The sequence below is a fragment of the Pelophylax lessonae genome (genome assembly GCF_965119305.1).
Source record: "Pelophylax lessonae genome assembly, chromosome: 3".
NCBI lineage: Eukaryota > Metazoa > Chordata > Amphibia > Anura > Ranidae > Pelophylax > Pelophylax lessonae.
The window spans coordinates 170,104,413-170,125,613 of NC_138770.1; the positions used below are offsets into that span (position 1 = coordinate 170,104,413).

A 21,201-nucleotide genomic window follows, 5' to 3' on the forward strand; every position below is an offset into this window, starting at 1 on the left:
TTTCTGTCATTTTTGGTGGTTTTTTTTTTAACGCGTAATGGCGGCGATCTGCGATTTTTTTTGCGGTACTGCGACATTGCGGCGGACAGATCGGACCCTTGACTGACATTTTTGACACTTTTGGGGGTACCAGTGACATTACTGCAGTAATCAGTGCTATAAATATGCACTGTTACTGTAAAAATGACACTGGCAGGGAAGGGGTTAATTTTATTGGAGAGGGAGGGGTTAATGTATGCCTGGTGCTTACTGACGTGTGGAGGGGGAGGTGACTTTGTGAGACAGGGACAGATCGGATGTCCAGCTATGCTGAACACTCCGATCTGTCACTCCCTGTCACTTGGGAGATCCGCCCACTTGTGTTTACACAGGCGGGCGGATCTCCACACTAGATCCCCGACGATCGGGGATGAGCGGCGGCGATCGCCGCTGCTCTTCCCCTGGCCCGACTCCCGCTGTGACTGAATACAGCGGGAGCGAGCCTCCGGCGGCGCGCAAGCGCCGCCCAGAAGGGGGAGTGTCTGACGACGTAGTACTACGTCGTCAGACGATAACGAGCCACTCTGCCGCAGTAATATTACTGTGGGCGGAGGTAAAGTGGTTAAGCAGTACCCAGAAAAGTTAAAATTTTAACTGGAAATTCCCCTGAATAATAAGTGCACTTCCTGGTATGTGAGAGTGCCTAGGCACTTCTGTGCCTACAACATCATAGTTCTATATTAGCAAAGTGAGATCCAAGGCACTGCTGCCTCTTACTCCTAGGGGTTAATTTACTAAAATCTGGTTCAGCTCTTCATAGAAACCAGTCAGCTTCCAGTTTTTTTTTTTTTTTTTGTCAAAGCTTAATTTAACAAAAACAACTGGTTACTGTCCACACCTGTAACTGGTCTCTGCAGCAAGGAGCATTGGAAGGGCAATGCATATAACAAGACAAAAAGATTTCCAAGCTCTCCTTACCGACCAATCTGCGACCAACCGAATTGACCTGTCCAACAGTTTAACAAGCTGAAGTTAAAAGCTGATTGGCTAACATGCACAGCAGCACCAGATTGTGCACTCTCCAGCTTTAGTAAATCAATCCCCTAGTTGCTTATAATTTATGGTGGTTTTGGGTTGCGCTGCACTGTAAAAGTATGTTTATGTAATTTGTAGTGTGGTTGAATCACTAGGAGTGTACTGCAGCAGCTTAATATATTTAAGGAATACATTGGAATAATATATATTGACACAGGATTGGGTGGTAAAAGTGAGAGGTAGCGCTGAATGTATCCCATACGCTGTGTCACTGCTGTGTTGCTCACTGTTTTATTTCTGAAGGCTCCGACATAAGGAGGCAAAGCCTTACCGCTACCAAAATGACCAGTTCCACACAGAGATATAGTGCAGAACAAGGATTGGTAAGTCAATAATGAGAAAAGATCAGCTGCAGGGAGACCACAGGAAAAGTGATTCAAAATTGCAAATAGAAAATATACACTGCACCTTTGAAAAAAGAAGTGTTAACTGGTCAAGGTCCATCCTAGAGCAGTTTTACTGCTACAGAGTGGCACCTCTGCACCTGATCACATATGTATATATGTGATCCAGCTCTTCCAGGTAGTGGGCGTGAATGTACACCACCTGTGGCTCACTCCCACTGTGATTATACGCAGTGGCAGGTACCACAGACTCGATGTCTGCCGACACCTGCTGATCCTTTGGGACAGAGGCAATACAGCAGTCTGCCTATGTAAACAGGCAGATCGCTGCTCTGTCAGTAGGGAAGGCATGGATCCTGTGTTCCTGCAAAGCAGAGACATGGATCCATGTTTTCCCCTAGTGAAAGCACCTCCCATAGTACACAGAAACACTAGCTAGGCACACAGTTAACCTTTTGATCGCCCCTGATGTTAACCCCTTCCCAGCCAGTGTCATTAGTGCAGTGAGTGTGCATATTTTTAGGAACACAGGATCCATGCCTTGCCTACTGACAGAATGGCAATCTGCCTTGTTTACACAGGCAGACCGCGTTCTCCTCCAGTACTGAACAATTGGCGGGTCCTGGCAGACAAGTCCACGGTACCCGCCAATCAGCTCCTGCTGTGTATAATCACAATGGGAGTGGGCCACAGGTGGTATGCAGGTGCATTCCCTACCCGGAAGTGTCGGATCATGTACTAGGTACGTGATCTGATGCTGCAGTGCCCCTTTGCCACCAAAAAATTTAGGTTATACGGTCGGCAAGTGGTTAAACAAAGAAAAAACAAAAAAATTAGTCCTTTGCACTCTATCTGCATTTTTAGGCACAGCTTCCAGAGGTCCTCTTAAGGGGAATGAATGTAAATTTTATAATCTTTGGAGGCTATTAGGGTATCCCTGTGGTCCAACCAATCCCATGTTCCATATGCAGAGAACATGGGATTGAGTCATATGTCAGAGGTGCACTTGATTGTATTGATGTCACGGGGTAATATCAATGGATGACACAAAGCGCCAGACAACGCTTGACCTCAACAGTAGCTCACGTCATTGCAACTACTTGCATGCTTGACATAGCATAGAGAGAACACAACCTGGACATTTCTCCTTATCAGATATTGATTTTATCTCACCTGCTACAAAGCTGTCACAGCAAACGAACTAGACTGGCAACATATATCATCCTAACAAAAACATACAATGGAAAATCTTTCAGCACATAGGAAGGAGTGTGTACAGGTTGCCGAGACTATCAAACCCTTTCATTCACATGTACACTCTCTCCCCATCAAAGTTGCTCTGAGCTCAGCAATACCATGATTTAGGAGATAGTGGCCCGTACGTCTTCCGGCTTTAAGGCCTGGTACACGCTATGGTTTTTCATTCAACCCAGCAGGCGGAAAATAAATAAATAAATAATGCGATGTTAGTACAGCAATCTCCCCACTGTGCTATTGTGTACTGACAGTAGGAGAGCCCCCCGCCTGAACATAGCGGTCAGCGCTCTCAGCCATTGCCTGAGAGCACTGATCAGATGCTGATTGGATGCTGATTTTTCAGCATGCCCGTTCGACAAAACCCAGTTGTCGGGTTGTGAGAATGGCTTCTACCAGACAAGCAGCTGTACATATGGGCCAAGAGCTGTCAGGTTTCTACCATACCTGCTGATTTTGGTAGACAATTGGCCCATGTTTGGAGCTTTAGAGCTTGGTCCTGTGATCGCGAAGGTCAACAGGAACAGATGGGAGTGTCTTAACAACATCCTTTCAGAATCTGCATCTCTGTGCAGGCTTAGGTTACCCAGCAGGCTTTGAAAGGCGATGTCATGTGACAGCTGTCTACATGTGGAAAATTTGGGAAGTTTTGCATAACCTTGAAGAGTAGGATTGTGGTGTTTAAAGTCTGCAGTCTCTTTTCAATTATATGGGGGTGCTGTGAACTACACATGAGGAATCCCTAGCCTCGAGGTTGGTCCTAAGTGAAGGGGGATCTGACATCAGCCAAAGCCGTTTGACCCTCTAAGGGCAGGATTTAAAAGGCCATCTGATACTTTTGGTATGTAAGGAGCCATCCATTACCTACATTTAGTCACGTTGTGTTGTATGCATTATTGGATTTTCTTCCACCTCAGCCTAAACCGTTTAACCCCATAAGGGTAGAATTTAACAGGCTATCTGACACTTGTGGTTTGGTAAAGACTCAGAGCCACCCATTACTTTTATCTGGTCACGTGGTGTTGCTTGCCGGATTGAATTCCGTAGTTACCCTGAGGGAAGGAATTATCTGTGGAACTCCATTTTGAAGACTTTATTCACAATATACATCACTTGGAACTTTTATATATATAAACCCTTGCACGTCATTGTGTTTGTACTTTTCTAGTGGTTATTTTTTCACCATATACTTGTTTGTTGTTCATGCACTTTATTTAAAAGGGTTAATATGACCTCATAATCTCACTTTTCTAGCTAATAGCATTTGATGTATGCTTTATTTAATTTTGAGCGCACTAGTTTCTTTCATTATTTAGGATGGGATGATGCCATCTCTTGGAGTTTTTTTAGCCAGGCTACAGGAGGTACTTAAATGGCCTACACTTGTAGCAAGGGCATTATTTAACTTTAGTCAGAGCTTCACAGTTTTTTATATCTACAGTAGCCCCTTATCTGCACAGGCAGTTTTTTGCTAAAGGTGAACTAACTTGTTAATGTATTAGGGTACTTGTTGACTTCTTCTATTTGGTCAGACTTTCAGGTATTAAATTACTTATTTATAAGGGATTACTATAATTCTAACCATCTTTTGTCTGTATCACCTTTGGTTTAGAGTAGGTCACTTATAGGGAAAATAATATATATTTTTATTAAGGGTATATTTTGAGTTGTTATTGCAGTATCCAACTTAGTTTTGAAATTGCTTTCAAAAACTATATATATGTAATATATATATGCCCCCACTGCAAGGGTTGAATGCTCCTTTGTTTAGGGGAGTAGAGAAATAGTTTTATTTACCCGATCTTCCGATCCCCTGGTAAATGGCGCCCCCCCCCCAAACACTCCAAACTGCTTGCTTTTATCTGCCCTTGGGGCACTATTTCATCCACTGATACCAACAATGGGGCATAATTCCACCCAAACTGACACCAATGGAAAGGCACAATTCCTTCCAATGACACAAACAATGGGGCACAATTTTTCCCAATGACACCATTTGATCTGAATGACACCAATGATAGTGCACACTTCCTTCCAAAGACATCCACGATGGGGCACAATTCCTTTCATGGACACCAACAATGGGGCAGAACTCTTTCCACTGACACCAAAGCATAGTTTTTTTCTCACTGTTGTTGGGACCTCTTTATTCCCAATTGCCACAGTCCAGCCCCCCCCCCCCCCTAAAGTCCGAAGGACAGTAAACTGGCCCTTTGTTAAGTTTGGAGACCCCTGCCCTAGACCCAAAGAAGCAATTTACCCTTGCAGTGCAGACTAAGCCCCATTGCAAGGCATATTTTTTAGTTGCCTGGAGTTACTGTTTAAGTCTTTGAAAGGCTTGGGTCAGCTTGCAATTTGCTGAAGTTTCCTATTGGTGATACATGAGAAATGATTTGTGAATATATAGTAAATTGTTTTTTTTTTTTTTGTTTTTTTTTTTATTGATAGCAAACCTGATTCCACCTAAAATTACCCTTCAAGCTCATGGTCGTAGCACTTTAAGGCTAAACATTGAAGACTTTGGTGAATCCTTCCAGTATTTTGTGTATTTCTGGGAAAAGCAAAAAGAAGATCAGGTGAGTACATATAGTCTAAGTAGGCTGATATAAGGACATAGGAGCTGGGTCACATCAATTGTAGCTGTAAAGGTTTACGCGCACAGCCATTTGCACACAGCCATTTTGTGATGGATTTCACACACTGTTCAAAGTGTAGACAGGGTAGTCTTGGATGGGAATGTAGTTTTAAATTTGGACTCTAATCACTTGAAAACCATAGGTGTAAGAGATATGTCCTAAAAATGTCAAGAAACCTTCCAGGGCATATCTTCTATGCCTCCCCTGCTGCCTATTCTTCTCTGCTGCTATTATCAGCCATTCTTGACCAATAAACTGAGAGACGGGAAATATTATGTAGTGCATAGCAGGAACAACTGTCAAAATACAGACATCGCTGACTAAAATGACAATTGCAGATAGTCTGCAAGTGTCATTGAAACATACAGTGTAGCAATGTATTATTACATTGTAATTACTATTTCATTCATACAGTATGTCGATCAATCCTTTTCTGATTCCTTTTCAATCCTGACCTTTCATCTGCCTATAACATCAGAGGAGAGAGGGGTAAACCACAGGATCTCCTCTCCCCAATTCCCAGAAAGCCTTTAATTTAGTGAAAAGGATACAAAGCTTTCTGCGAGGGTTCATTCAATCTACCTTTTGGTCTCTAAAGAGTGATCTATATTAAGATAGCTCCTCAGAGAGCATTTGATAAGCGGTAAGGAGGCGTTATGTTGAATCCTCATCACCTGCTTTAGCCCCTTTTAAGCCTGTACTACCGCTCCTCAACCATGTGCATTGCACATGGTTGCGTGGCACTTCTAGAATGGCTCCATTCTGAATGGGTTGCGTTTGGCAAGCTTTACGCCGCGACCTCAAAGCAAAGCATGTGTATACCCTTGTTTGCAGCTAAAGAAGGAGCAGTTGGGAGGAGGGGGATATAAAAACAAGGCTCATCCACAGCGTTTTACCACCCCTCAGCCTCACGTATGAACGAGGAGGAGGAAGGGGAGAGCAATTCTATTCTTAACTGTACACAACATGGAACTGTCAGTCTGAGCTGCAAAAGTTACTGTCAGAATAAAAATAACAACCACCCTCTTGATCTATTTGCAAAAATGGTATGCACATAACATCTCTGGACTCACAATAAAAAAAAAAGTGGTATTTTCTATTACAAAAATGCTTGAAAGTAGAACCAAAGCCCGTAATATCTACCTCTTGCTTCAACGGTTTAAGGTCCCTCATCGGCACGGGCAACATTTCCTCAGCTGCTTTGGGTGCCCGCCTTTTGCCAATAGTACAGTCATCCTAGCACATAGGCACTGGGTTGGAATGTAAACTGAGTTGTGAATAACTATGATCAGTCAAGTAAATTTATTTTACTGGAGAAGAGACATTGCAAAAGGCTGCCTGCTCGCGTTTTTTTTTTTTTTCTTTTTAGTTTCATTTTAAAGCAGAACTAAACCCATTGATTTAATGGTTTGAAAAAAGATTCCATTCCAGGAATGCTGGGAATGCCAACTATCAACCAAATAAAGTTGCACTTATATCATAAAGAAAATAAATATAGTCCAACAAGTGATGTCACAAGGTCCATAAAGTCACCAAGTGAATTCTTCATCACCCAATTGATTGTGATCCCACTCTTTAACTGAGTCTCCTCAAGAGTGACGGGGATCGGTTTCCTCTTTAAGTCCAATTATCTGAACAGAGGCCTAGGCTGGGCTATAGCTGCAGGCTAGTGAGGCCTTCTGCGACAGGAGGTAAATACCATTTTGTAAGCAGCCAATTTACAGTATGTGGTGGAGGCTTTTCTTTTCACGTGGAATCACAATCAGTTGGGTGATGAAGAATTCACTTGGTGACTTTATGGACTTTGTGACATCACTTGTTGGACTATATTTAGTTTCTTTATGATGTAAGCACAACTTTATTTGGTTTATAATTTCTTGTTGTGTGTGTTTCACAGCCAAGTTGCTGCTGCTATGAGTACACTATTTTGTTTTTGAATAGCACAGTCTTTTTCTTCTTTTTTAAGGGAATGCTAACTGTCACATTGTTTGTGCTGTCAACCAAACTGTCATATTATCAAAAGGCTGGTGTCATAACTGATCACATGTGAAGCACCATGACAGGTACAGATCAAGCAGAAGCCAAGATTGCAGCTTCCTTGGCTGAAAAGGAAAGGAGAATTTAGTTTTGGTTTAAACTCTGCGTCCGTGTTATAGCCGAATAACACAATGGCTACAATCTGGTCACACATTGCCGGGAGGGCATCATATGACATCCTCCCGTGATTGCGTTTCTCGTGTGGTCTCTGCAGCGTGCATTCGCAGGCATCTGTAATCGCTGTGTCCTTGGGTTACAGCTGATAACAGATTATGGTAAAGAGCCAATCACAGCTGATAACAGTGTAAACAGGATTTGCTAGTTATCGGCATTCCTCTCCTCACGTTGACAGCGCCTGAGGAGAGGAGAGCTGATAACCGGCAAATCCACACAAGGGACATCTACACTGATCATCAGGGCCCTGATGATCAGTGCAGCCTCAATAGTGCAGCCAACCAGTGCCCGTGAGTGCCTACCAGTGCTGCCTGTCAGTGCCTATAAATGATGCCTATCATTGCCAGCTATCATTGCTGCCTATAAATGCCCATCAGTGCTGCTTATCAGTGCCTGTCAGTGCCCATCAGTGCTGCCTATCAGTGCAGCCTCACCAGTGCTGCCTAATCCATGCCCATCAGTGCCGCCTCATCAGTGCCCATCAGTGCAGCCTATCAGTGCCCATCAGTAGAACAGAAACTAAGAAAACATTTTTTCAAAATTTTTGGTCTTTTTCGTTTGTTTAGCAAAAAATCCAGTGGTGATTAAATGCCACCAAAAGAAAGCTCTTTCTGTTTTAAATCAAAAGGATAACAATTTTGCTTGGGTACAGCATTGCATGACCGTGCAATTGTCATTCAAAGTGCGACAGCGCTGAAAGCTGAAAATTAGCCCGGGCAGGAAGGGGGTAAAAGTAAAAGCTGACCTTTATGCTCAAGCCTGCCAGCAGTATATGATTTGTCCAACCCCTGTACCAGCCAATTTTGCTGGATAGCTTGGCTTTTTATAGGGAGTTTCATTTTATTGCCAGTTACCTTCTAGCAGGTCAGCTGGCAATAAAAATAAAGTGGATCTTCACTGCATCTGAGCACCACGAACTAAAAACACTATTTAATTTATTTTTAATATTCAAAGCAAATTCCCCCATCCATCCATGTCCCCCGTGCTTTCTTTTGTTAAGAAATCACGTTGAAAAACAACCCCCCTAGCATTTCTGGCCTTGGCCATCTTGAGTAAGGGCAGATGATTCATAACATTTTTACTCCCTGGAATCCATCTTTCCTTAGCTCAAGCAAGCATTCAAGAGAGTGTGTGCTTAGCTTAGAACCCCCCCCCCCCCTCCTCTCCTATCCTCCCCTCCTAACCTTCCCTCCTGAAGACTCCTGGGATGTATGACATAATTTGCCTAGGCAAGAAACCAGGAAGTAACTGAAGAAATGTGAAAAAAAAAGTTTAAAACAATTAAATATGATGTTTAAAACAAGTAAATATAGTATACTTTCCAATCTATTCAGTAATGCTAGCACCATGAGGGTTACAAATGATCAATGTTGATTGGGAGAGCGAAGTTCCATGTAACTGGGGAGACTTAGAAAACAAAAACTGTTGTGGTCATGCTAGGGACAGGCTGTATTATATGCATGTTTTTTTGCCCATATTTCTGCATTAACAGCCAATCTTAAAAATAACCCTAAACTAACTTTTTTGTTTTCTGACGAAGAGAATAATCACTATGAAAATCATGAAGAACTTAATCGCATAATGCTGATAGATGTATCCAGACACATATGGTGCATGCTCTGCAACATGAATGGGTCCATGTACAGTACGAACAATGCACTAGACCAGGCACATTCTATACGGTGTACAGACATGAGGATGATGGGTGTTGGTGGTAAAACAACGGATGTCACCACTGCAGACAGATCCAACAAAGTACTGTATATGTCTACAGCACAGCAAATGCTCAATGTGGGGCAATTTCCTGTTTCACACACAAGCTTTTAGCAAGCATTTTGGTGTGTAGGTGACATATACTTTTTATTGCATCTTTGAACATGGATATCTGGTTATATTGCGAGATTTTCTGTACAAATTTATAATATTTGAGTTGCTTAGAGACGCTTTTTAAATAGACTAAATGAGAAAGTAAAACATTGCATTTGAAGGACAAAATGGAAAAAGTTTCATTTGAATGTAATGTGCTCTGACTACACACCTCCTATACATGTGTGACTTAAATGCTGGTTTGATTTGTAGGTGGAGAACATGAAGCTGAGTAGGAAGGTTACATCCACTTCCTTCGATCAGCTAGTGGGAGGGCATGAGTACTGTGCGTCTGTGGTTGCATTGGCAATACCTATAAGCAAGAACAGCAGCAGGAGTGATTCAGTGTGTGTTAAAGTACAAGGTAACGTAATAGCTATAAACTCTACAAACACAATGCATTAATCTGATTTATAAAAAATCTGTAACTGTGTATTGTTAATTCCTGGAGGAAACAGCCGGTGAACAGTTCATTACTGACATACTTCCTTTGGGAATCTTAGGCTCTATTCACACTTGTGCGACACCAAAGTCAGGCAATTTTGAGTGCGACTTTGGAGTGCAACTTTGATGTAAATTTTACACTCTGCTATTCAAGTGGCATCAAAGAAGTACAGGAAACTTTTCAAAGTCGCAGCAACTTTAAGTCACATAGATATGAACGGGTTCTATAGAAATAATGGACTGCGACTTGTCGTCCAAAGTTGCACAAGTGTGAACGGAGCCTTTACTCCTTTTTGCATTTCTGTGGGATTATGACATCTGTTTAAGATGGCCCCTTTTATTAGTGGTATTGTGCGTGATAAAACATTTTATTTTTTAGATACATTTGATCACAATACAGGGCCAAATAGAGTGCACATAGGGGTCTGGTTAGAAAGATGTATTTTTCCTGATATGATATGCTCAGCACCAAAATGATCCCTACTAGTGATATTCCTATGCAGATCCAAGAATGATAGAAATGTGAAGCGGATCTTGGAGTGCTGTTCCGCCCTTTATAATCTATTGGCAGGCTGTCATGGTAGACAGGCAATAGGGCTCACTGGGTCTAAGCGGTGATCCTTCTTGTCTTGTTGTAGATGTTGTAGAGATCTGGAGGTAATTGTCCTACAATCCCACAGCCAATTCAGTGTTTTAAACTTATACCAATCCTAAATGTTACACCTGCAACCCTTCCCAAAATTCTATAAAAAGCGAGCTGCCAAATTACAAAAGTCTACAGGAGGAATGCCCAAGATGAACCTAATATTATAAAGACTTCTGGAGACTGCCCAAATGATGTTAGCCTTGTACAGTTAGAATATCTACACAATGAGATCTTGTAAAGTGGAGCCAGCAATAGCATTTGGCATCACCACAGTGGCTGCATTGGCAATAGGACAGAAAAATGATTCACCACACTCACATTTCATTGTGTAGTTTTTATTTTCTTCCAATAAGCACCTAAAATACCATTGGTGGGCAGCCGTTAACTCTAGAGATGTGCTGGCAAAAAAAAACATTTTAGGTTTGGATTCATTTGTTAAGTCAATCACTTTTTTTCGTCATATTCCTTATGCTAGAATATTTTATTTTCGGAATTCATTTAGTATATTTGGATTCCTTTTATATATTCATTGTTCTGAATTGATTCGTATTTTCGGAAGTAATTTCGGGAGATTCGGATTCATTCTGTATGCTATTTTGGAAGCTTCAAACAATAAGGCTCGGTTCACACTGCTGGGACCCCAGTCGTGTGACTTCCAGTGCAATTTTGCATTTTGACCTGCTTATGACTTGCATCTTCAATGCGACTTTCATGCACCTTTGATGTTTTCTGATATTGGCTTTGGCCAGTTATAACAATGCAGAGTGTGACACATATTATTCTACTTACAAAACCCTCTGAAATTGCAAATGAATGAAACAAAGGAATACAAATTAATTAGTTGTTTTCAATATAATTTATTTCCGATTCACTGAAGTTCATTAGCATTGTGAATAACGAAAATTTTGTCCAAATTTTGATTTATAACTAAATTATTCTCACATGTCTAGTTAACTCTATGAAAAGATTATAGATTCTAATAAGCACAAGTGAAGTAGCTGTACCAAGGGTGCCAAGGGTAAATGAATATAAACCAGTAATCTCCAACACCTTGTTAACATTAACACCACCTACAATTGTACAAATCAATTAAGCACTATTTTCTTTATGCATTTCCAGTGCTACTCACTGTACTAACACAGATCTCTATACACTATATTGTCAAAAGTAATAGGATGCCTGCCTTTACACGCACATGAACTTTAATGGTATCCCAGTCTTGGTCTGTAGGGTTCAATATTGAGTTGTCCTACCCTTTGCAGCTATAACAGCTTCAACTCTTCTGAGAAGGCTGTCCACAAGGTTTAGAAGTGTGTCTATGGGAATGTTTGATCATTCTTCCAGAAGCTCATTTGTGAGGTCAAACATTCCCATAGACACACTCCTAAACCTTGTGAACAGTCTTCCAAGAAGAGTTGCAGCTGTTATAGCTGCAAAGGGTGGGCCAACTGAATATTGAACCCTACGGACTAAAGATGGCCATACCTTATACAATTTTCTTATTCAATTTCCTTTAGATTTACCTTTTCTATGTAGTGCAAGGGCCTGCCTGATTGCATACAAACTGAAAGTGTTTAGGTTTGACCTCATATTATATGGTTTTGGTTAATCTAAAGGAAATCTGACAGTTGAAATGGACAGTTGAAATCTGAAAATTGGAATCTGATCGGTGGCTGTAGGATAATATTGACAACTGTAAATACTGGCATCCTGATACATTAAAGAAAGGAAGATCCACGCTAGGATAAAGGAACTAACTTGGAGTGATGGCTGCAGCCTACCTCCTATCTATAATCCAAAGGGATGTATAGTAAAGTCTGAAAAATAGGGGAGAGGTAAGTGGCACTGCCCAATGTAGATATTGCGTATATACAAATAGTATGTAAGGGAGAGGGTATAGCCCGAAGAAATAAGTAAATATGGTCACAGAGTTATAACTTAAACATAATATATTATACAATTGAAAGTGACTTAGTGGTGAATAATAAAAGTCAAAAAAGTATAATCCATATCAGAAAAATTATATAATGTTATAGTGCAAATTTCAAATGGGATCTGTATAAAGTGACTGAGTGACTAGGTGCTAATAAATCAAACTGTGATACATGTCACCATATATAATTATTAAAGTGCTAGTTCCCAACCAGGGTCAGATATAAAGTGCCTGAGTGACCCTTACATACTATTTGTATATAATATCTACATTGGGCAGGGCCACTTACCTCTCCCCTATTTTTCACATTGATACATCAGCCTCTACTACTCAGCACACATTACGATTTGGTATGGTCTGTATTTTTGATGTACTTTACAGTTGGTAAGATATACAGTTTGCAATTTATTTTTTGCAATAATCATCCTTTTTTTCTCTATAGTACTTGAGCATAAAGGTTTGATCATTGGCCTTCTATCTGCATTTGTGTTTGCTTTGGTGCCATTGGCGTTAGCAGCAAGAAGAGTTACCAGGGTGCTGCGAGACTCCTGCTGCCCACAAGTAGACATTCCTGATGTATTGGTAAGAAGAGATCATTCAGTTTAATGTACTTACACCCCTGCTTTATAAGAAGATTGATCCTTGGTCCTGGATAGTTACAGTTCTGATGCTAAGCATGAAGGAACCCTGCTACCTGTGTCAGCTTACTGGAAACCTAGAGGCTACTATTGCTGACCTCTCCTTGTACAAACAGTAGTTACCTGGCTGTCATGCCGAATCTGCTGTCCAGCTTCAATTCTTTCAAGCAGAACAAAGGTTTTCTTTCACTGCTATTTGCTGAAAAAAAATCCATAAATAGTCCCAGATTCAACTGCAATGAGTCTCAAAGATCACATAAGGCAGTTCTATAATAATCATTTTTCTAAGAAGGTACTGATGATGTGCAATGTGAAGTAACCCGGAGACTTTGGTTAACTTTAGACTGATCACCTAAATATATTATGTATTGACTTGCTATAGGAGGGTGAACTGTATTACTTGTCGATTTACAGAAGTCTCTGATGAAAAAAATTAAAAATACATAGGCTGACATTACTCATTAATTTCAAGTTGCCTTGCTGTCATGCTGATCCTCACATTTTAACACCGTCTTATGCAGAAATAAAGCATGCAGATGAATATATCTGTTCCATCTGACCTCACTTATTGCGGTCACCCAGACTGTACTTAAAGTAACATACAGTATCTCACACAAGTGAGTACACCCCTCACATTTTTGTAAATATTTTATTATATCTTTTCACGTGACAACACTGAAGAAATAACACTTTGCTACAATGTAAAATAGTGAGTGTACAGCTTGTATAACAGTGTAAAATTTGCTGTCCCCTCAAAATAACTCAACACACAGCCAATAATGTCTAAACTGCTGGAAACAAAAGTGAGTACACCACTAAGTGAAAATGGCCAAATTAGGCCCAATTAGCCATTTTCGCTCCCCGGTGTCATGTGACTCGTTAGTGTTACAAGGTCTCAGGTGTGAATGGGGAGCAGGTGTGTTAAATTTGGTGTTATCGCTCTCATTCTCTCATACTGATCACTGGAAGTTCAACATGGCACCTCATGGCAAAGAACTCTCTGAGGATCTGAAAAAAAGAATTGTTGCTCTACATAAAGATGGCCTAGGCTATTAGAAGATTGCCAAGACCCTGAAACTGAGTTGCAGCACAGTGGTCAAGACCATACAATGGTTTAACAGGACAGACTCCACTCAGAACAGGCCTCGCCATTGGTCGACTCCAGTGGCAACCTGTGAAGCTCTGGTAAACTTCATACCCAAGAGGGTTAAGGCAGTGCTGGAAAATAATGGTGGCCACACAAAATATTGACACTTTGGGCCCAATTTGGACATTTTCATTTAGGGGTGTACTCACTTGTAAGGGGTCATGATATGAATAATATGGGGTGGACATTGACATCAAATCCAGAAAACAGAAATGTCCTTTCAGTCATGGGTACTGTCTGGCTTCAGTACAGAGTCATGGATCCAGAATAAGTATGCAGAAAAATAATTTTACCTTTACTCTGACTTCACTGTTGCATGTCAGTCCAGGATCTGTGATGAAGAAAGTATACAGGGACCAGGGACAGCCAGGTATAAAGCATTTTCAGAAGAAGGTCAGAAATCCCACACCCCTCAACATATTCTTCTCCCAAGGGATTAGCTTTAATAAGTGTACCGTGTAGTTGTATGCAAACACATCCTGTGCTCTTTGTATTGTTTCCTTTGTGTGAAATACTTGGTGATCCTGCCAGTCCCTCTGCTTTCCCGTTTCAAACTGATCATGCTAGGCATGGGAGAACATCCATCCCGGTGTGGTCAGTATTCTTTTTTGCATTCCACTTGGGAGCACAGCCTGCCTGTACTCCAATGGTCAGACTTATGCTGACACATCCTCTGCACATTTTTTATTGGGAAGATTAGTGTATTGCTGTTTCTCTGCCTCCTGCCAACACCCTTCCTCCCTACAGTCACCACCCCCATCTTTCTAAGTCCTTTATGCAGCTGAGAACGGAGGTCATGTGATCATTTATAAACTGCATATACATTACATACAGTACATTTTGCCTTGCATCTCTTTTTAAAACTAAATTAGTTGTTTTACAAGGTAAGGCTTCACATATATGTTAAAGTTAGGGAATCATAATAACAGGTCCTTCAGCTTTTTAGATGGAGATTGGCAATGGAGTACTTACCAACAATACCTATGGATAATGTCACCCCTGTTCATGCCCACACTGACATGCCCACTTTCCCAGTTGATCACACTTAAACCCAGGGCCGCTGATAGGGGGGGCCACCAGTCCTCTTTGTAGGGGGCCAGAGCAAACAGGGGGGCCCATACAGGTAGGGGGATTAGTGATGAACAACATTTACAGAAATCTACCTCCAGCACCTGAAAGCTGATCTCTCCTGAGTAAGGGTCCTTTCACATGGGCTTTCCGCCTGTCGTACTCCGTTTTGCTCAGTGGGGATTGATCCGCTGATCCCCGCTGAGCAGACGGATGACAGGTCTGTCTCCGCTCACTGTGCTGAGACAGACCTGTCAGAGTCCCGTCTCCTCTGTGGGAAATTGGATGAAAACGGACCGTCTGTCCGTTTTCATCCAATCCTATCCCATCCGATCCTCCAGACGGATGGAAAATAGGGTTTCCATCCGTCTGGATTTCATGGACAGGATTGGATCAGAGAGCAGCGGGTGTCAGTGGACATGTCACCGCTGACATCTGCTGTTCCATAGGGATGCATGGTGCATCCGATCAGGTCCGCCTGAAAAACTGACAGGTGGACCAGATCAGGAAGCCCGTGTGAAAGGACCCTAAGACAGTTGTCCCTCACTAATCCCCCTCCCTGTGTGGGACCCCTCCCAGCCCTGGCTCTAATATTAGCTCTGCTCCTGAGTTTGTTATTTCTGTAATTCTTTTTCTCTCCCTGCAGTTCTTCCTATACTCCTTGTCTCAGCCTGTATATTTTTCATCTCTCTCCCCCATTGCTCTGTCTTCCTGACACAGTTACAGCTGATCAGCTGCATTCCCATGGGTGAAGAATTTACTGTAACACCGGTTCCATAGCTGCCTGTTATCTTGTCCCTGTGCAGTTTAGTGTGCTTTATATAGCTGGACTTCCCACTCCTCTCCCCCAGACTGCTCCCTGACCTATGCAACTTTGCTTCTTCTCCCCTATACTGTCTGTTCCCTCTGCATCCATGTATTAACTCCTTCTATTTACCCATTTACTATCTGATCTGGCAGGAGTAAACTACTTTTTTTATCTTCTATCTACAGATCTACAGATAAGCCTATAATAGGACTTACCTGTAGGTACAGTGAATATCTCCTAAATGTAGCAGCCGGTGTTAGCACCAGCGCATGTGCACTGCGCTCTCAATGGATGACATACCGTCCATTGAGAGAGCTGTGCTGTGACCATGACACGTGGGAGTTACATCATCACAGTTTGGCCAAATGACTGGAACTCAAGAAGCCAAAAAGAAGACCAGATGAAGATGGGATCTCTCTTAGTAGTGACAGCACACCACTGGAGAGATCTGTTTTTTAGGTTAGAAAAATATAATTAGGGGCTCATTCCCACAGGTACTCTGGCTGTGTGAAGGAAGGGGTTGGGCTGGAACCACCTGTCATTCTATGGGGATGCAGAGCCTGTATGAACACAGCCGCAGACCCAAATTGGACAGATGTGCAGTTGAGCGGCCCCCAAATGCACACTGTGTGTCCGGGCTGTACACCTGCACCCCCACGTCTGTCAGATTAGGACCTGCAGCTGTGTTCATGCAGCTCCAGGTGGCTCAAGCCACATAAATGAACCACTGATTCACAGACCACAGCACCCATGTGCATATGCCCCAACACCTCCCCCACACACAGAGATTTATTTATCAACTCAGTTTTATCTTTTAGATTTAGCAGGAATTCTGTGAGTTATGTTGTATTTGTGTCTGTTAATAATGATTTTATTGTATTTTAATCAAAATATACCTTTAATGTTTTCTTGGAGTGGGGACCCTGTCAGGTAGTCTGTACGGGGGCCCCACAAATTCTATCAGCAACCCTGCTTAAACCACATCCACTTTCTGGTGCGGTCCATCCTCTAAATATGCAGGAAATGCCTATCTGCAACTACCATCCCCTCAGTTATTACCTTTTTTTTGAACGCATGCTCAGTAACTAAAATCTGGATGATGTTGTGACAGAGCTCCAGGATGCAGATCTGTCCCAGGCCAATCTGGGTCAGTTGGCATCGATGCAACGACTGTCCACAAATTTCTGCAGTAAACTGATTTCTTTTCATCAAGTGTTTGGAAAACCTGTGCTTGAGGCCTGTCATCTTTCATGGGTATCTAAAGAGGTAGCTAAATCACACTGTACTTCATTTGTGCATAATATGTATTGTATATCACTGGCAAAGAATGGTAGATATTAAGTCAACCAATGAATTGTGGGAAGAAGTAGAAGGGGTTTGGCTATTTCTTTTGACACTTCAGTTTACATATGACCAAGGGCCTGTGCCAGTGTCTTTTACCCTAATGTGTGATAAGTTGTTTAAAGCGGTAGTATACTCAAAGGAAAAAAAAACCCTGCTAGACAAAGGCATAATGGGCTAGTATGCATCGCATACTAGCCCATTATGGAACACTTACCTTAGAACGAAGCCCCGACACGGAACCCCGGACACCGCTGTGGGAGCTGACATGCTCCCTCTGCGTCTCTTCCGGGTTCGGCAGGTCCGGCGCTGTGATTGGCCGGAGCCGCGATGACGTCACTCCGGCAACTTCCCGGCAAGGAACTCTGAAGGTCCGCCGGACCTTCAGAGCGCATGCGCCGCTCGCGTCAGCAGCTGCATGCAGTGCAAATATCTCCTAAACCGTGCAGGTTTAGGAGATATTATTTGTACCTACAGTTAAGCCTTATTATAGGTTTACCTGTTGTTAAAAATCCCAAAAAGCGGTATACTACCGCTTTAAGCAGAGATGTTGACTTGGTGAGCACACTTTTGCTATGTTCTATTGGCTGTGATGGAGAGCTTCTTCCCAGGTGTAGCTGAATTCTACCAAGGAAGCATTGAGCAGTGTATTTTATGTCCTGCAGGCAAACAAAATGATGATAACTGCTCTTGCACTTGGCTACTGTCAACATAATTTTTATTTTTGTAGCTAACTCTTGGTTATTAGGTTGAACCCCATTATGTGGCAGTTGTTGCCTTAAAAATGAACCTAATTTAATGCTAACAACAGTGTTAAAGTGCAGGTGCCTTGTGTTAGACTTCAAGTAACTGTTTGCACTTTGTATGCTTTAAAATGGCTAGTATTTTTTTATTTTATTTTATTTACATAGATGGACCTAATTAAGGTTTATTTTAGTATCTACCTTGAATTCTTTAAGGGGGAAAAATGTTTTACTTATGATACTCTTTATGATTGCCTTTGTAGAATGGACCCTACACTGGACGTGGAATGGCCAGCAATTTTTACGTAGGTCAAGAAAAATGTGAATCAGTGAACACTGCTGAGCTTCATGATCTTATCACCTCCCAGGAGAAATGTACAGATAAATGTGAGATATCCCGATGACCTTTCATAACAGACAACACTACTAGAAGTCCATAAAACCTTCAGTACTCATTTGTCAATAACATGAATAACAGAAAAGAAGACACAGCGAGTGTCCTGGAAGATCTACAGTTCTAAAGAATGTTGGAGAAAAGAAATTGTATTGGACTCAAACTGTGAAATTGACATGAAGAAAAACTGATAATGGCAGAAACCTCTGGTTGGTTCTCAAAAGGAGATAAATAGGGACTACAATTTCCTAGCTATGAATTCTTACAATTACAACTTTTATGTCACTGTATGTACAGAGGACCAGAGGACACCCTGATTTCGCTAAAATGGGGTTGCTTCTGGTCAGCACTTTGTGCATGGACTTAATACGTTCCTTTTGCAACTGGATTTTCCCCAGTTTTAAAGCTGGTAGTGTACAATTTATCCAGACATAGATTACACTGAAGCTGACTAAGGTAACAAAGTGAGAGATTATAATTTTCATCCTAGTTCTTATATTGAGCTGCCTGCTGTTCTACTAGCCGAATGCTGATGGATACCATTGAATTCCTTTTTTAATGGTCCTGGAACTGAGCTGAATAAGTCCAGGTCCATGTGTTTCCTGTTTTAAGCAGCACCCTTTGCATGACCAGACAAGAGCCTTGATTGCATGTATTGAAGAGTGAAAGGGGGGTTGCACTACACTGAGTCATGAGACAAGAGACTGCAGGCCTACCATGGAGCCCTATAGAAAAAAAATGAGTGTGGATTCCCTCTATTTTATTAAAACTCAGTTTTATATACACTGAGTGGACTTTCTTACTTTAGCATTTTATCACCTTTCCTGTGCACAGTTAACTGATTTATTTGTAGCTCCTGGCTAAATAAACACAAAGACTTTATCTGGATGCCTGGCATGAGGACATCAACCTGCACACTGACTAAGGATGACTACGTATATGTCCTGTGTGGTCTGTAAAGAGATATGGAATTAAGTTGCATTTTATAAATAAATTATTTGGAAATTAGTATACATGTTTGTCACATTGTATATGAGTTACATTATTTATTGCAAGGATCATTTAATGTTTAACCTGCAGTTGGGCTTTAAAGTGGCTGCATTCGTTTTCTCTTCCCTTTTTTTCAGGTTAAGAACATTTGTCAGCAGGTACAGAAAACACCAGTTGAGCTCACCAGAAATGCAGTGTCCTTGTCACTTCCTATAAGAGGAAAAGACAGCAAAAATTGTACATCCTTTTTCATCTTTCTGTGTAAACTACTAATATCATCAAGTCCAGTCTGGGCAACAACCATGGCTCCCTTCATAGATATAGAAGTTTATAAAGGAGTGTGGCCATAAAGGGATAAGAATTGTATTTGCAGGATCACCAGGTGAAAATAAAGGAAATATGCCTAGAAAAAGAAAACTAATGCAGCCACCATATTTAAGAACTAGCTGCAATATATAAACATTTTTGTTTAAAGTTTAGATATGCTTTAAGTACCAGTTGGAACTGTGGCAATTGAAAAGGGCAACTCCAATCCACACAAACCTACAAGGATCAGCAGATGTACAGTAATAAGACAAATACAGGCATACTCCACTTTTAAGTACACAATGGGACCAGAGCATGTATGTAAACGAAAATGTACTTAAAGTGAAGCAATACCTTTTTTCATTTCTCAATGCATGTAAATACACTAGCTCCATAGGAAATCTTGGTCAGCTTGACATGGCATTGCTCTCAAACCATGTGACAAGGGCACCAAGCTTGGGGAGCATGTTAAGGGGATCCAGGACTATGACATGGTAGATTACCTAGGCAAGCTGGCCAGCCACAAACATGATATGTTGTAGTCCTGGGTCCCCTTTCGGTGCTCCCCAAGTTTGGTATCCCTGTCACTTATGGTTTGGGAGCAGTGCCATGTCAAGCTGACCAAGATTTCCTATAGACGCCAATGTTAAAAACCGGGAGTAGTGTCATGCCAAGCTGAACAAGCTGTGTCCTTACTCGCGAGTGTACTTAAAGTGAGTGTACTTAAAGCGGGGTATGCCTGTATACAGTATATGTGACAGCTATACATTATACAGTATGACGCTCTCATACCACCTTGGCAATGGGGGACACATCTAACATTCAAGAATTTGGCTGAAAAATATTTGCCTTTTCCCAATTCCCCTGAGTGCCTTATGAGAAGATCTATTATAACAGTGCAAATCACTGAATGCAAAGTGCAATTTTCATAACCACTTGACCTCCTGAAAATTTTGACATGTTTTGGTGCACCAAGCACTAGGGCAATTATTCATTTCATTGGCCAGAATAATAATTTTATTCTGGTCACTGAAATTAACCACTTGACCTCCGGAAGATTTGCTCCCCTTCATGACCAGGCCATTGTTTTGCTTTTGACACTGCCCTACTTTAACTGACAATTACGTAGTCATGCAAAACTGTACATAAATGACGTTTATATCCTTTTTTCCTACAAATAGAGCTTTATTTTGGTGGTATTTAACTACCTTTTATTTTTTGAGCTATAAACAAAAAAAAAAAAGACAGACACTTTTGAAAAAAAAAAAAATACAATTATGTTTTACTTTCTACTATAAAACACATCCAGTAAAAAAATAAAAAAGAACACATTTCTTCATACATTAGGCCAATATGTA

At 41.4% G+C, this 21,201-nt stretch overlaps 1 protein-coding gene across 1 annotated transcript in view; it reads left to right on the forward strand.

The window, feature by feature from the left end:
• The window catches only part of IL20RB (interleukin 20 receptor subunit beta), an 80,254-nt gene extending 61,294 nt beyond the window's left edge, over positions 1 to 18,960 (forward strand). The window contains exons 4-7 of the mRNA XM_082252397.1: positions 5,121 to 5,248; positions 9,599 to 9,749; positions 12,851 to 12,990; positions 18,417 to 18,960. Coding sequence (XP_082108523.1) covers positions 5,121 to 5,248; positions 9,599 to 9,749; positions 12,851 to 12,990; positions 18,417 to 18,557 — 560 coding nt within the window. The 3' untranslated portion in view covers positions 18,558 to 18,960. The remainder of the gene's footprint in view (positions 1 to 5,120; positions 5,249 to 9,598; positions 9,750 to 12,850; positions 12,991 to 18,416) is intronic.
• Positions 18,961 to 21,201: the final 2,241 nt, after the last annotated feature.